The sequence below is a fragment of the Echinops telfairi genome, unplaced genomic scaffold, assembly GCF_000313985.2.
Source record: "Echinops telfairi isolate 266 unplaced genomic scaffold, ASM31398v2 ScPeMD7_11;HRSCAF=52, whole genome shotgun sequence".
Taxonomy (NCBI): Eukaryota; Metazoa; Chordata; class Mammalia; order Afrosoricida; family Tenrecidae; genus Echinops; species Echinops telfairi.
Genome location: NW_022103908.1, coordinates 189,682 through 201,910, shown reverse-complemented (window position 1 = coordinate 201,910; position 12,229 = coordinate 189,682). Strand labels below are relative to the sequence as shown.

Genomic DNA, 12,229 nt, shown 5'->3' with positions numbered 1-12,229 from the left:
CAAATCAAGGCATGTTGCATTTGGTCCTTGCAGTGATCAATTTAACTTACTCAAGATGGCAAACATGTCAACCACGTAAGCTATTTTCTGGAGTTCACTTTCATCACTGAAAAGTGCTTCGAACTGTGGTCTTTCTGATTAAAAACGTTTTGAGTTTATCACGAAGGTAAAAAATAAATACGTTTTAAAACTTTTCCTCTGGACAACCATCTCACTTCAGTGTGAAATAGCAGAGCATTGTTCGGCTCATCCAACTCGTTGCACAGTTGCGAAAAGTCGACTGTTTAAAGTGCTCGCCTTTACAAAACTGACAGAACTTATGATGCTTTTTATGACTTCTTGTAACTCTTGTGGCAGCGTCTTCATTGCTAATATTTGCCGATGAATCATACAGTGAGTTCCGATGACTTTTGGTGACTCATTCAGTACCAAGTGTTCAAATCCAGATCGACATCCTAGCATAGCTGGAACACCATCTATGCAAACGCCACAAACCTTTTCCCAAGAGATCTTATGCTCTTTCAGAAATGAACCAACAGTGTCAAATATATCATGTGCCATAGTTGCCATCGCAAGAGGTTTGCAAAAAAGAAACTCATCTTTAAAGTTGCCATCATTAATATACCTCACATAAAGTAGTAACTGTGAAGTTTGCAACGTCTGTAGATTCATCAAGCTGGATGCTAAATATTGGAAGTGGAGCAGATTTAATTTCCTGGATTACCGGATTAAGAATGTCAGCAGCCATGTCATCTATTCTTCTGCGGACAGTGTCATTAGATAAGGAAATCGCACTCAATTTCATAACAAATTCGTCTCCAATTATAACTTGAACAATGTTTTTGGCCGCTGGCGACAGTAAATCCCAGCAATGGGGTGAGGTTTCACAGCTCTGGCGATTCTGAGTGCCACCAAATATGAAGCTTCAACAGCTGCTACGTTTTGTTTGTGGTACTTGCCATGAGTGTCAAGTCCGGCTTTCTTGAGTCCATCAGCTTTGCTTCAAAAATAGTTGGTATCCTTGCCGGCAAAACTCGATGCTTGCTTTCAAAATGGCGTTTTAGTTTGTTCGGCTTCACAGATTCAGCTGATAGAACTTCACAACAAATAACACATTGCAGTTTCTCAATTCCTGCTGTTATGTGACCACCCTTATGTTCTCTCTGGAAGAATGGCCCTGGGTGACTCAGCATCTTCTTGTCTTTGAGTCCCAACACCATGGATCATGATGGTAATTTATCGGTCAATTTTGCAGATCCTCCAATCTGTGGATTACACAATAGCATTGACTCTCCCATTAAGCACCTAAGCCAAAATTGTCCACTCTGTCAGCCAGTGAGAACACAGCCCATTGTTGTATAGTTAGAGCAGGAACTAAAAGTTATAAGCTCACAACTGGCTACAAGCAATCAAGGGAGTCCAAGGCCGGGCATGGGAGAGCAGGAGCATAGCAGAGATAGGTGGGTGGATGATATCTATGTAAGGATTCATGATCGACTAAGGGGATGCATTTGCAAGTGTACGTCCTCAGTTTATTATGGGGTGTTTACAGGACAATGACAGGACAGGATATATGGGGGGAAACCTGCTAAAAAAACTGCTCCTCAATCATGTCTGTTCCTGAGCATCCATGGCAAAGACTTATTAATAATGTTTTGGATCAAGAGCCTTGGGGCATAAGCTGTGACATCTTACATCTGTCTGTCCAGAGTGGAAAGACCCTCTGGGAATGAATTGTGAAATCCTGCACCTGTCAAACCCCAGAGCAGAGGACTGTCTTCTTAAGGTTGGATGGTTAGGTCCACATCAGGGCTCAAAGAACCGCTGTTAGAAAATTCAGCTTTTAAAATTCAGCATGGAGTTTAGACTCCAGTCAAGACTTTCTAATGGGGTTGAGGCTCCTTTTTCAAAGGGCTCTATTAACACACACTCAGAGCTTCTGGTTTGAAGCTCTCTCACGGGCTCTTGCATGGTTTTAATCTAAAAGAAAATCTACAGCCCAAACAACAAAAGTATACCTTCAATGTTTTGTCTTACTGTGGTTGTTATCAAATGGTCAAGGATTATAGGTTTATGTTATGTTTTTTTTTTTAAATCTTCCTCAGATAAAATTGATAGAAAGGTCCCAAGTGGCTGCAGTGTGTGGACACTATGATTATTACTATGCTCAACTTGACCTGTTAAAGAAGCGAGCCCATGAACCAAGTTATCACGGTGTTCCTCAAAAGGACCCTGGAGTTGAGTACCATGACCAAGAAGAAAGCCGGAGCCCGTCACCAGGTCAATGGTACGTCACAATCTCATCTGGTACCCCCTGTGCATCTTTCTATATCAACATGCATTATCAGACATCTTTCCAAATTCTCCTAAAACAACTCTGTCAGGAAGAATTTCTACACCGTTCATTTCAAACATTTAATTTATAGTTCTCTGGATCTCATTGGAGTCTTGGTGGTGTACTGTGTTACATGCCGGGCTGCTAACCACAAGGTTGGTGGTTCAAACCCACCACCAGCTGCTCAGAAAGATCTATAGCTTTGGGCAGATTTCCACTCGGTTCTATAGGGTCCCTGTGAGTCGACAGCAGTGAGTTTTCCTGACTCCTTTTCATCTCAAGTAGATAGACCTTCTCATCCAGGTCCCTTTTTAACTGTGGACACAGGTCATTTTCTTGAATTTTTAATTTATTTTCCCCTCTGGTCAATTCCACTATCTAGGAGTGATGAAAATAATTATGTATGTTACATTTTCCAAAGACATTATTAATCTTATTAACGTTAATCGTTGGACTTTGAAACAAAATGATCCTTTGAGACATTTTGAAAAGGAAAATATAATATTTTATCCAGCATTTGTAATCTTAGCATTTACAGAATATGGATATATTAGGAAGAAAATAATAGTTAACACTGTTCCTATGGTCGACTTTCACAAAGTTTGCTCCAAATAAATTTCTGCAGATCATCTTTACTTCTAGTTGGTGTGTCCATATACTGCCAGCGTTCTCATGTCTGCAATAATTGACAACTACTGGGTGTATGGATTGTTATATGTAAAAGCCCCCAATAGAATGATTTATTAAGAAAAATGTTTTAACACCTACCCACAGAGCTGAAGACCTGGATCAGATATAATTTTGTAAATATGTTTTTGCCATCGCCACTTTTTTTCTTCCAAGGTTGAGCGTTTGCTGATTTTTGGTAATTGTGGCTGTTGATTTTTGACATTTTGAATGGATCATAAAACAATATACAAGACTAGTTGAGGTTGAATTATCAGCGAGTCAACGAAAATCAGGCAAGCAAGAGTGACATAGCAATGATCCCTCAGAAGTGGGTATGGGAAAAGCCGAAGCCTAATTTTTAAAGATACTGGATTTTACCCATCCTCGTAACATGGATCGAGCTACTCTTTAGTTATGAAAAGTTATGCATTCTATTAGTTCAAATAATAATATCCACATCTCACTGGAATCCAGTTGATTCCAAACCTATAGGACAGGGTGGAACTGTCCCTATGAGTTTCCAAGGTCGTAGCCCTTTCTGGGAGCAGAAAGCCTCATCTCTCTCCTGAAGAGTGGCTGCTGGTTTCGGTATGACCTTGTGGCTAGTGGCCCGACCCACAACCCACTACGCAGCCAGGGCTCCTCCGTAGCCACATAGGCCTCAGTAAGTAACAGCTGTTCTGCATGCAAGCAGAACTCTCTTTCACTTTTATTAGCCACTGAGACAGGTCTCTTCCACTCTTTGTCTAGAGATGATCATGTCAAGCGGTCAGTTGTTTCATATCTGATTTTATCTCTCAAACTTTCATGTGAAAACAGGTCCCTCCCTTCCTGGCATGCTGTTACCTTCTCACCACAGGCTCCATTTGCTGCATCCCAGCATGCTCCTCTTCCTCTGAGGACTCTTCCCATCGTTCTCCCCCTGAAGGTGACCAGACAAGTCTCACTTTTGGCGGGACAGTCCCGATTCTTGGCGTTTTTAAAAAGTCCCGATTTTTGAAAAGAATGCATGACAAGCTAGGGAATGGTCTATTTGTCCATATAGACCAAATTTTTAATCAAGAACACACACACCCCCACCCCCGGTCAATGGTGTCCTGCTTTAAATCTGGTCACGTTACCCTAAACCCCCACCATGACCTCTGTCCACCATTCCTAACCCTACTTTTGCCTCTGCGGAGCCCTGATTCTTGTCTGGAAGGAATCTGTACAGGGATACAGTGAGAGAGAGAGGCTGGCTCCGAATAATCTCATTCATAGGAATATTGTTACATGAGCCAGGTAGATTTTTGAAAGAGATGCGTTCTACTCCGAGCCCTCATTTGAGTCTGGCACTATCTCTGCAACAGACACACGCCAGGCATCTTCCAGGCCCGCTCTCTTCCAGCCTCCGTACCAACCCTCTGAGTAATAATACTTTTTTTCCATCTTCATAGTCTTTGTCATGTCTACGCCCATTAAGAAAATGAGTGGGAATATTCGTGTGCCCATTTTGTACATGCATTTGTCACTCAAGACATGCAGACCCATTTCAGTTTACAACTCCCCCGCCCCTCACCCCACCCCCGGCCCAACACACACACACACACACACACACACACACACACACACACACTTCTTTAAGCCACTCAAACCACTATTTGGGTTTGAGCCCATCGCAGGAAATGAAATCAACAACAATATCCTGTTAAACCCACATTTTAAAGATGAGGACCTAACCCTCGGAGACCTCGACTACCGTGCCATCCAATGTATGTCTTAACACAGGACACCCTGATTGCAGCGATACGGTTGAAGGGTCAGTTGCCTATTTGTAAACCGAGGAGTGCTCAACATGATCCCAAAGGAGAGATTTCTGAATGGAAAGTTCTGTCTCTGGAGCCCTGGAAGTTATTGATAGTCACATCGTTTCCACTGTGAACTGAAAGGTTCATAGTGGACATTTTTATCTAGCAACCCATCATGACAGAAATTCTTTGCAGGAAAACGCTGTTAAAAGATAGATGGAGAGCGTGGGGCGTCCGGGGGAGGAGAAAAAAAAAAAGATAGATGGAGATTCTCACTCTCTCACTGTCTCATTCTCACTCTCTCACTGCCTCACTCTCTCACTGCCTCACTCTCTCACTGACTCACTCACTCACTGACTCACTCACTCACTGACTCACTCACTCACTGACTCACTCTCTCACTGTCTCATTCTCAAAAAAAAAATTTAAAAAAAAGATAGATGGAATATAGGTTTAACCCTGAAATTGGTTTAGTCAAAATTGTGTTGGCAAAATACCACAGCCATTTTGAAAGACTGCTAAAGCATCATCACTCATTGGTCCATTAAGCATTGATGTATCAGAGTAAAGAAACCCTGAGCTACTCTTTGGGCTACTAACCATAATGTCAGTAGTTCAAAACCACCAGCCACTCCTCAGAAGAAAGATGAGGCTTTCTACTCCTGCCAAGAGTTACAGCCTCAGTAATCTCCAGACGCAGTTCTACTGTCCTATGGGGTTTCTATGGGTTGGAATTGACCAATAGCAGGTATTTGGCTTTCCCCCCATTTCTTTCCTTTCTCCTTCCCTCCCTTCCTCTCTTTAATCATTTTATTAGGGGCTCATACAACTCTTATCACAATCCATACATACATCAATTGTGTACAGAACATTTGTATATTCATTACCCTCATCATTCTCAAAACATTTGCTCTCCACTTAAGCCCCTGGCATCAGCTCCTCATTTTTCTCCCTCCCTTCCCGCTTTCCCCTCCCTCATGAACCCTTGATAATTTATAAATTATTATTTTGTCATATCTTACACTGTCCGATGTCTCCCTTCACCCACTTTTCTGTTGTCCGTCCCCCAGGGAGGAGGTTATATGTAGATCCCTGTAATCAGTTCCCCCTTTCCACCCCACTCTCCCTCTACCCTCCCAGTATCGCCACTCACACCACTGGTCCTGAAGGGATCATCCGCCCCAGATTCCCTGTTTCCAGGTCCTATCCGTACCAGTGTCCATCCTCTCTTCCTTTTGCATTTTCTTTGGAGTGCCAAGAGGAGAAGGGGAGGTGACCCTTCTTCGAGGAGCCCAGTGACCCTCAGTGAAATAAAGTGGGGCAAGGCTCCAGCAAAAGACGCAGAGGCAGGAGAACCCACACTTCCAGGCGCTGGGTTATATTTTCCAACGTGTCACAGACTACAGCAGGACTCATTATTCCTATCCCGAGGGAAAAATCACTGGATCAGACGGCGTTCCTGGAACAGCCCTTCCTGTATCCCCAATGAGGACTCTTCCCTTTAACCCTGCTCCTCCTGGTTCCAAAGACCTTCTTTTCCAGTGTAAAGATTCTAGAACGTCAAACCCTCTGGAACTTAGAGGCAGACATGGGTGACTGGTGAATCCCGTGACTAAGCTGAAAACCCACTGGGGTTCAAGGTCTCAGCCTGGTGAACATGGCCACTTACGCCCAACACTCTTACTTTCTAAGGGCTGCTGACTACCTGCAGAGGAGACTTGAAGCTCAACAACATAAGTTGAAAGTGGAAAAGCAATTGGTAAGTGAACTATCGGACACGGGAGGCAAGCAGTCATCTCCTACAACAGAATGTCTCTGCCCCTGTTGCTGGGAACCAAGGGTCTGGGATTGCCTCACAATCAAGAAGCCAAAGACAGTGACCAGGTTGATCTGAGAAACTCCTAAGTTTATTCTGAAGCATGATACAGCAATAGTTAGTTAGCCCAATGGGCAAGAACCCCAGTGGCATTAGCAGGCACATAGGAATAGATGATGTTGCCACATAGGCAAAAGCCATCCTGCTGGTAACCTGACACAGGCATAGGTTACTGAGGTAATGTTAGTGTAGCACCATGTTTCAGCCCTGATTCAAAGGAAAACGGCAGGGCTGTCCTGCAATCAGTATATAGTACAGTCTCTCACTGGGATTACTTGCTTTAGCCTGAGGTTGAATGTTAGAGATCAGACCCCAACAATACATTGTGGAAGAGTTCATAGGCTTAGTGGGGGTGTCTTTGAATGTGGTACAGTTCCTGAACAGCTCTAAAGGGGTACTGGCTCCTATGGAGCATGGAGTGAAGGTGTGTTCCACACAGGTCCCCCCAGCTAGATAGAAATCTGAAATGCTCATCATATTCTTAGCTTAAATGCACTCACACATTTCTCATCCCCTTGGAGAGACTAACATCCTGGCCCGTATTCCCTGGGATGCTGGTAAGAAAAAGGTCTAACTAAGGTGAGGACCACATTTTCAGTCCAACCTGCGGTTCTGCATTCCCTTCTTCAGTGGTGACTGGTTTCATTGGATGTGGTGGATCCAACGCTTGACTTCTCCAACCTTTGTGGCAGTCAGCATGGTCATTCCACTGCTCACTGAGCTGGTCCTGTGTGGAGGGGTGGGGTGGGGCAGTCTTCTATGTTTTCAGCAAGACCTGACCTTCAAGCTGGATGCTGCGTAGAGAGCCCATAGGAACAGAGAGAGACCTAGAAAAGACTAGATTGTGCACCATAGATTAAACCTGTGCTTCACATAGGCTTTTGCCTTGATAGATTCTCCTAGCTGAAAATCACTAACACAGGCAGTGACCTTGAAAGGTTTCCCATACAAATGTCATAGGGACTCAATTTGAGTGCATTTCCAGAGCCATCCAGAGACAGAGTAGGGTGTGGTGGACCAGCCTCCACAACCAAATGGGTCCTAAGAGGTGATCGTGTAATTGAAGGGTAAATTAAAGAAATATCAGCCAAGACATACAAGGGCTCGCCTCTTCTGATTTCAGGATCAAGAGAGTGAATGTATTCTCTTAATAGGTTTATATAATGCCAGGCATGCACGCTGTTGTCATACACATATGTAACAGGAAGAGGACATGTTAGCGGTATACACGCAACAGGAAGGGGACATGCTAGGGACACAAACATAACAGGTGGGTTCTAGAGTTAAGATGGCAGTTTAACTTTAGTTCCCTCTGAGCTGGCTTGACCTTATGTATTCTTGAGCTCTTCTCCAGGGGAGCAATCTATGATCCTTATCAACAGAGAGTGGGCCGTGCCTAGGGTAGAGTGATCTGATCACTTGGTGGCAGACCACCTTCAAGCAGTAGTTAACCTTCAAGTGCATAGAAGCAACCTGTGCTTGCAAGCAGCATCTTCAAATTGGCATTATTATAGGGATATTGTGGGTAATAACTTGTAGTTAGGAGAATGGATTGGGATTCATCTCCAACTCCCCAGTGTGGAGGCCTCCCTCCACTATAATCTGCCCCCAGACACTTGATTTTGAGCACAGAGAATTTGTCTGCATGCACCTGGCTCTCAGTTTCCCACTGTCGGGCAAGAGGCAAGTACTTGAATCTCTTTTAGTTGTGTTTCCTGGCAGTTTTGAGAATATGACGTGTCCATCCAACCTTTCCTGATGACCGAGGCCACCACTCAGTGCGATGCTTCCATTTGATTTGCAAAGCTTTTCTCACTCGCTGGGTGACTTCTGACACAAGAAGAGTCGGCCCAGTGTCACTCCTCGCAGGGCGGATGGCCGGCCAGATCTGGGAATCCTTTCTTTTAATAGGGCCTTAGTGGCTTCGGATTTCTTAGTCCTGGTTGCAAAGGCTTCTACTCAACCGGAAAAGACCAGAACCAACCCTAATGTAGAATTTCCATCCTTGGGTATTTGAGGAAAGTCCACCTGCCAATTCTTGGTGTTGTTTGGCAATGCTAGTTTGTGGCAGATTTCTTTTGGCATGTGTTTTCTGATACAGCTTACATTTTCTGATTTCTAGATTCGCTTCTTTCAATATCATCAGTTATTGATCATATGCTACCTCTTGAAATGGGTGTGTTGGGTGATTCTTTTTTGGTACAATGACTATATTCTTTTCATCTTGTCTTGATGATTCATATGGTGTTCAATACTTTGCCCATAGAATCCTTCAATATTGTAATTTGAGACTTGAAGTTTTTCTTCAGTTCTTTCAACTTGGGAAATGCTGTGTTAGTCTGGGTAGACTAGAGAAACAAATCCATAGAAACTCATATGCATATAAGCGAGAGTTTTATATAAAGGGTAATAGTACATTAAGAAAACATCCCAACCTAGTCCAGTCCAAAGCCACAAGTCCAATATTAACCCATATGTCTGATACCAATCTATAAAGTCCTCTTCAGACTCACAAAACACATGCAATGATGCCAAATGCAGGACGATCACAGACCAATGGGTAGAAAATCATTGGGTCCAGTGGCGTTGTAAGCATCTCAGCGCTGTCAGAGGTTCCTACGTGGCTTCTTGGGCTTCCAAGGTCTGGTTGCATCAGAGTAGGTCCGCTTCTCCAATTTAGGGCACTAGCATAGTTCCATGTGTCTTGTCAGCTGCAATGTCTCCCAGGGAGTGAGCTGAGAGAGAGAGTGTGTGTCTCCTGCCTCCAAGGAGGAATACTGGATTTCCCAGAATTCTCAGGAGAAGGCCATGCCCACACAGAGGTCTCCAGATTGACAGACTAGACCCCACCCCTGCATTCTTAATCTTCAAATTGACAAATGATTATATAGCTACCACAAATGCTTAGGGTATTCTTGGTTTTGTTTTGTTTTTTAACCTACAGGCCTTTGCATTTCCATTATAATACGTTCCTTTGCCTTCTTGAGCAGCCCTTTGAAATCTGTTCAGCTGTTTTGTTCATACTTTCTTCCATTTGCTTTGCTCACTGTCTGTTCAAGAACAAGTTCCAAGGGTTTCTTGGGGCATCAATTTTGACCCTTTTCTCTTTCTTTCCTGTCTTTTCAAAGACCCTTTGCTTTCTTGGTGTATCATGTTCTTGGTGTTATCCCAAGGTCCTATGGTCTGCAGTCATGGGTGTTCAACACATCAAATCTATTCCTGGATGTAGGATGGCCCCTACATCCAGGTGGGATATATTCAGGGTCATACTTTGGCTCTAACCAACTCGTGTCAAGGGATGTGACCAGTATTTTACAAGAGTATTTCCTCTTGCTTACTTTGCTTCATTCCAGGTTTGTCTCTTGTCAGTTCTGTGGTTAGCAGCCTAACTCATAACCAACTATGCCAACTAATTTAAAGAAGATAAAGTTATTTAATTTAAGCCAACTAATGAAATGTGAATGAGTGAATGTTGGGAGGTGATGGCATTATCCTAAAACAGGAATGTGATGATATGCAAATTTACTAACATTTGTCAAACCGTACACTTAACATTGGGTTAATGTGTGGTCTGTAAAATTATGTGTAAAATGAAAGAAAATTCTGCTACTTCCCATAAGAACTCCCCAGTTCTGAGTTTGATTGGCCATACAAATCTTTTTAAAAATTAAAAAAAACCCAAAAACAAAAAAAGAGAAAAAAATAAACACTTTTATTGACATATAATTCACGTATCATGCAATTCAGTGGCTTAAATGTATTATAAAGAATTGCATAATCATCTCCACAATTAATCTTAGAACATTTTCTTCATCTTTGCATTCACTATTATTAGCTCCTCACTTCCCCAAACCTTCCTTGCCATAACCCTAAGAAACTATCAATCTAGTTACAATTTCTATAGATTCACGTATCCTGGATTTCATATAAAGAAAAATTTACAAACAATAACAAAATAAAACAGAGAAAAACTTCAATTAAAAAGAAAACATATACCAGGAGGATTAGGGGAGTGGGGGGAGGAAGGGGGAATCGATCAGAAGGATCAATCTAGAATCCCCTCCCAGGGGGACAAACAGTGGAAAAGTGGGTGAGGAGTGACAGAGGATGGTGTAAGGTATGAAAATAATAATCTATAACTTATCAAGGGTTCGTGAGGGAGGGAGGGCGAGGGAGGGGGAGTAAATAGGGAGCTGATATTGGGCTCAAGTGGTAAGAGAATGCTTTGAAAATGATGATGGCGGCTTATGTGCAAATGTGCTTGACACACTGGATGAATATATGGATTGTGATAAGAGATGTAAGAGCCTCCAATAAAATTATTTTTTTAGAAAGGAAGAAAACAAAATAAAAACAAGAACAAATTTTAAAAGCATTCAAAAGGAAGAACAAATAATAAGGTGTTAATCTTTTTTTTTAAGACTAAAATTTATTTATTTAACATTTACAAGTATTTTATTTACCTCAGTAAATGGAAGACAATTGAAGGTACTGTTAAAATACATAAAATCCAGATCCCAACTCCATTCCTAAGGTAGGGCAGGGGACCTGAGCCAGGCCTCCATCCTAGGTCAGGCTCTTCCATTAAATTGAGACATAAGGTGTTATTCTTAACCTGAGTACGTCTGCATTAATCCACTTTCCAATGCACTCCATCTGGTAGCAAGGCAATTCACATCCCTAGTCAGTGGTCAGAGGGGATTCCCTGGAAGCGTAATCCCCGTGGAGACCCTGAAACCAGACGTGGAGCTTTCACACTCTTCTATATTCCTGCTGTAAAATGGGTGCTCAGGCAGAATTTAAGCTCTGACAGAGGTCCCTTCTCTGGTCTTGGATTTTATTACGTACAACCCTTGGATCACACAGGCTGGTGTACTTCTTCTCTGTGAACTTAGCTGACACCTCACTTAGATGGCTTCTCATTTTAAGACAAGCTTTGAAGACTTCAGATACTATCCTTTCTGACAGCCGAGCACCACCTGATTTCTTAACCACATTTCGCTACAGTGCTGATATCTTCAATGTGGGAAAATATTTAGTAGTAGCCAGATAATTCTTGTTCATTGGAAAAAGTCAAGGTCAAACTAGAAGAAAATGTTTCCAACGTGAAATGGTGCTTTATACATTTTTCTCTCAATGAACAGGGTCTTCGTCCTTCTTCTGCTGAGCCAAATCAGAATGAGAGGCAGAAACTAAGAGGGAATGGAGAAAAGCTTATGTTCCAGGATCTGCAGCCCAGAAGAAATAAAATGAAGGAACATGTGAGTGGCGAAACAGGGAGGGTAGAGGGAGAATGGGTAGTAAAGAGGGAACCAATTACAAGGAACTGTGTGTGACCTCCTCCCTGGGGGACAGACAACCGAAAAGTGGGTGAAAGGAGACGTCAGACAGGGCAAGATATGACAAAATACCAACTTATAAACTATCAAGGGCTCATGAGGGAGGGAGGAGCAGGGAGGGAGGGGGAAAATGAGGACCTAATGTTGGGGGTTTAAGTGGAGAGAAAATGTTTTGAGAATGATGTACAAATGCGCTTTACACAATTGATGTGTGTATGGATTG

General features: G+C 42.8%; 1 protein-coding gene across 1 annotated transcript in view; it reads left to right on the top strand.

Annotated features, from left to right (window-relative positions):
• NEK5 (NIMA related kinase 5) overlaps window positions 1-12,229 on the top strand; it is a 75,146-nt gene that overhangs the window by 25,284 nt on the left and 37,633 nt on the right. The window contains exons 11-13 of the mRNA XM_045287076.1: window positions 2,106-2,287; window positions 6,484-6,550; window positions 11,812-11,928. Coding sequence (XP_045143011.1) covers window positions 2,106-2,287; window positions 6,484-6,550; window positions 11,812-11,928 — 366 coding nt within the window. The remainder of the gene's footprint in view (window positions 1-2,105; window positions 2,288-6,483; window positions 6,551-11,811; window positions 11,929-12,229) is intronic.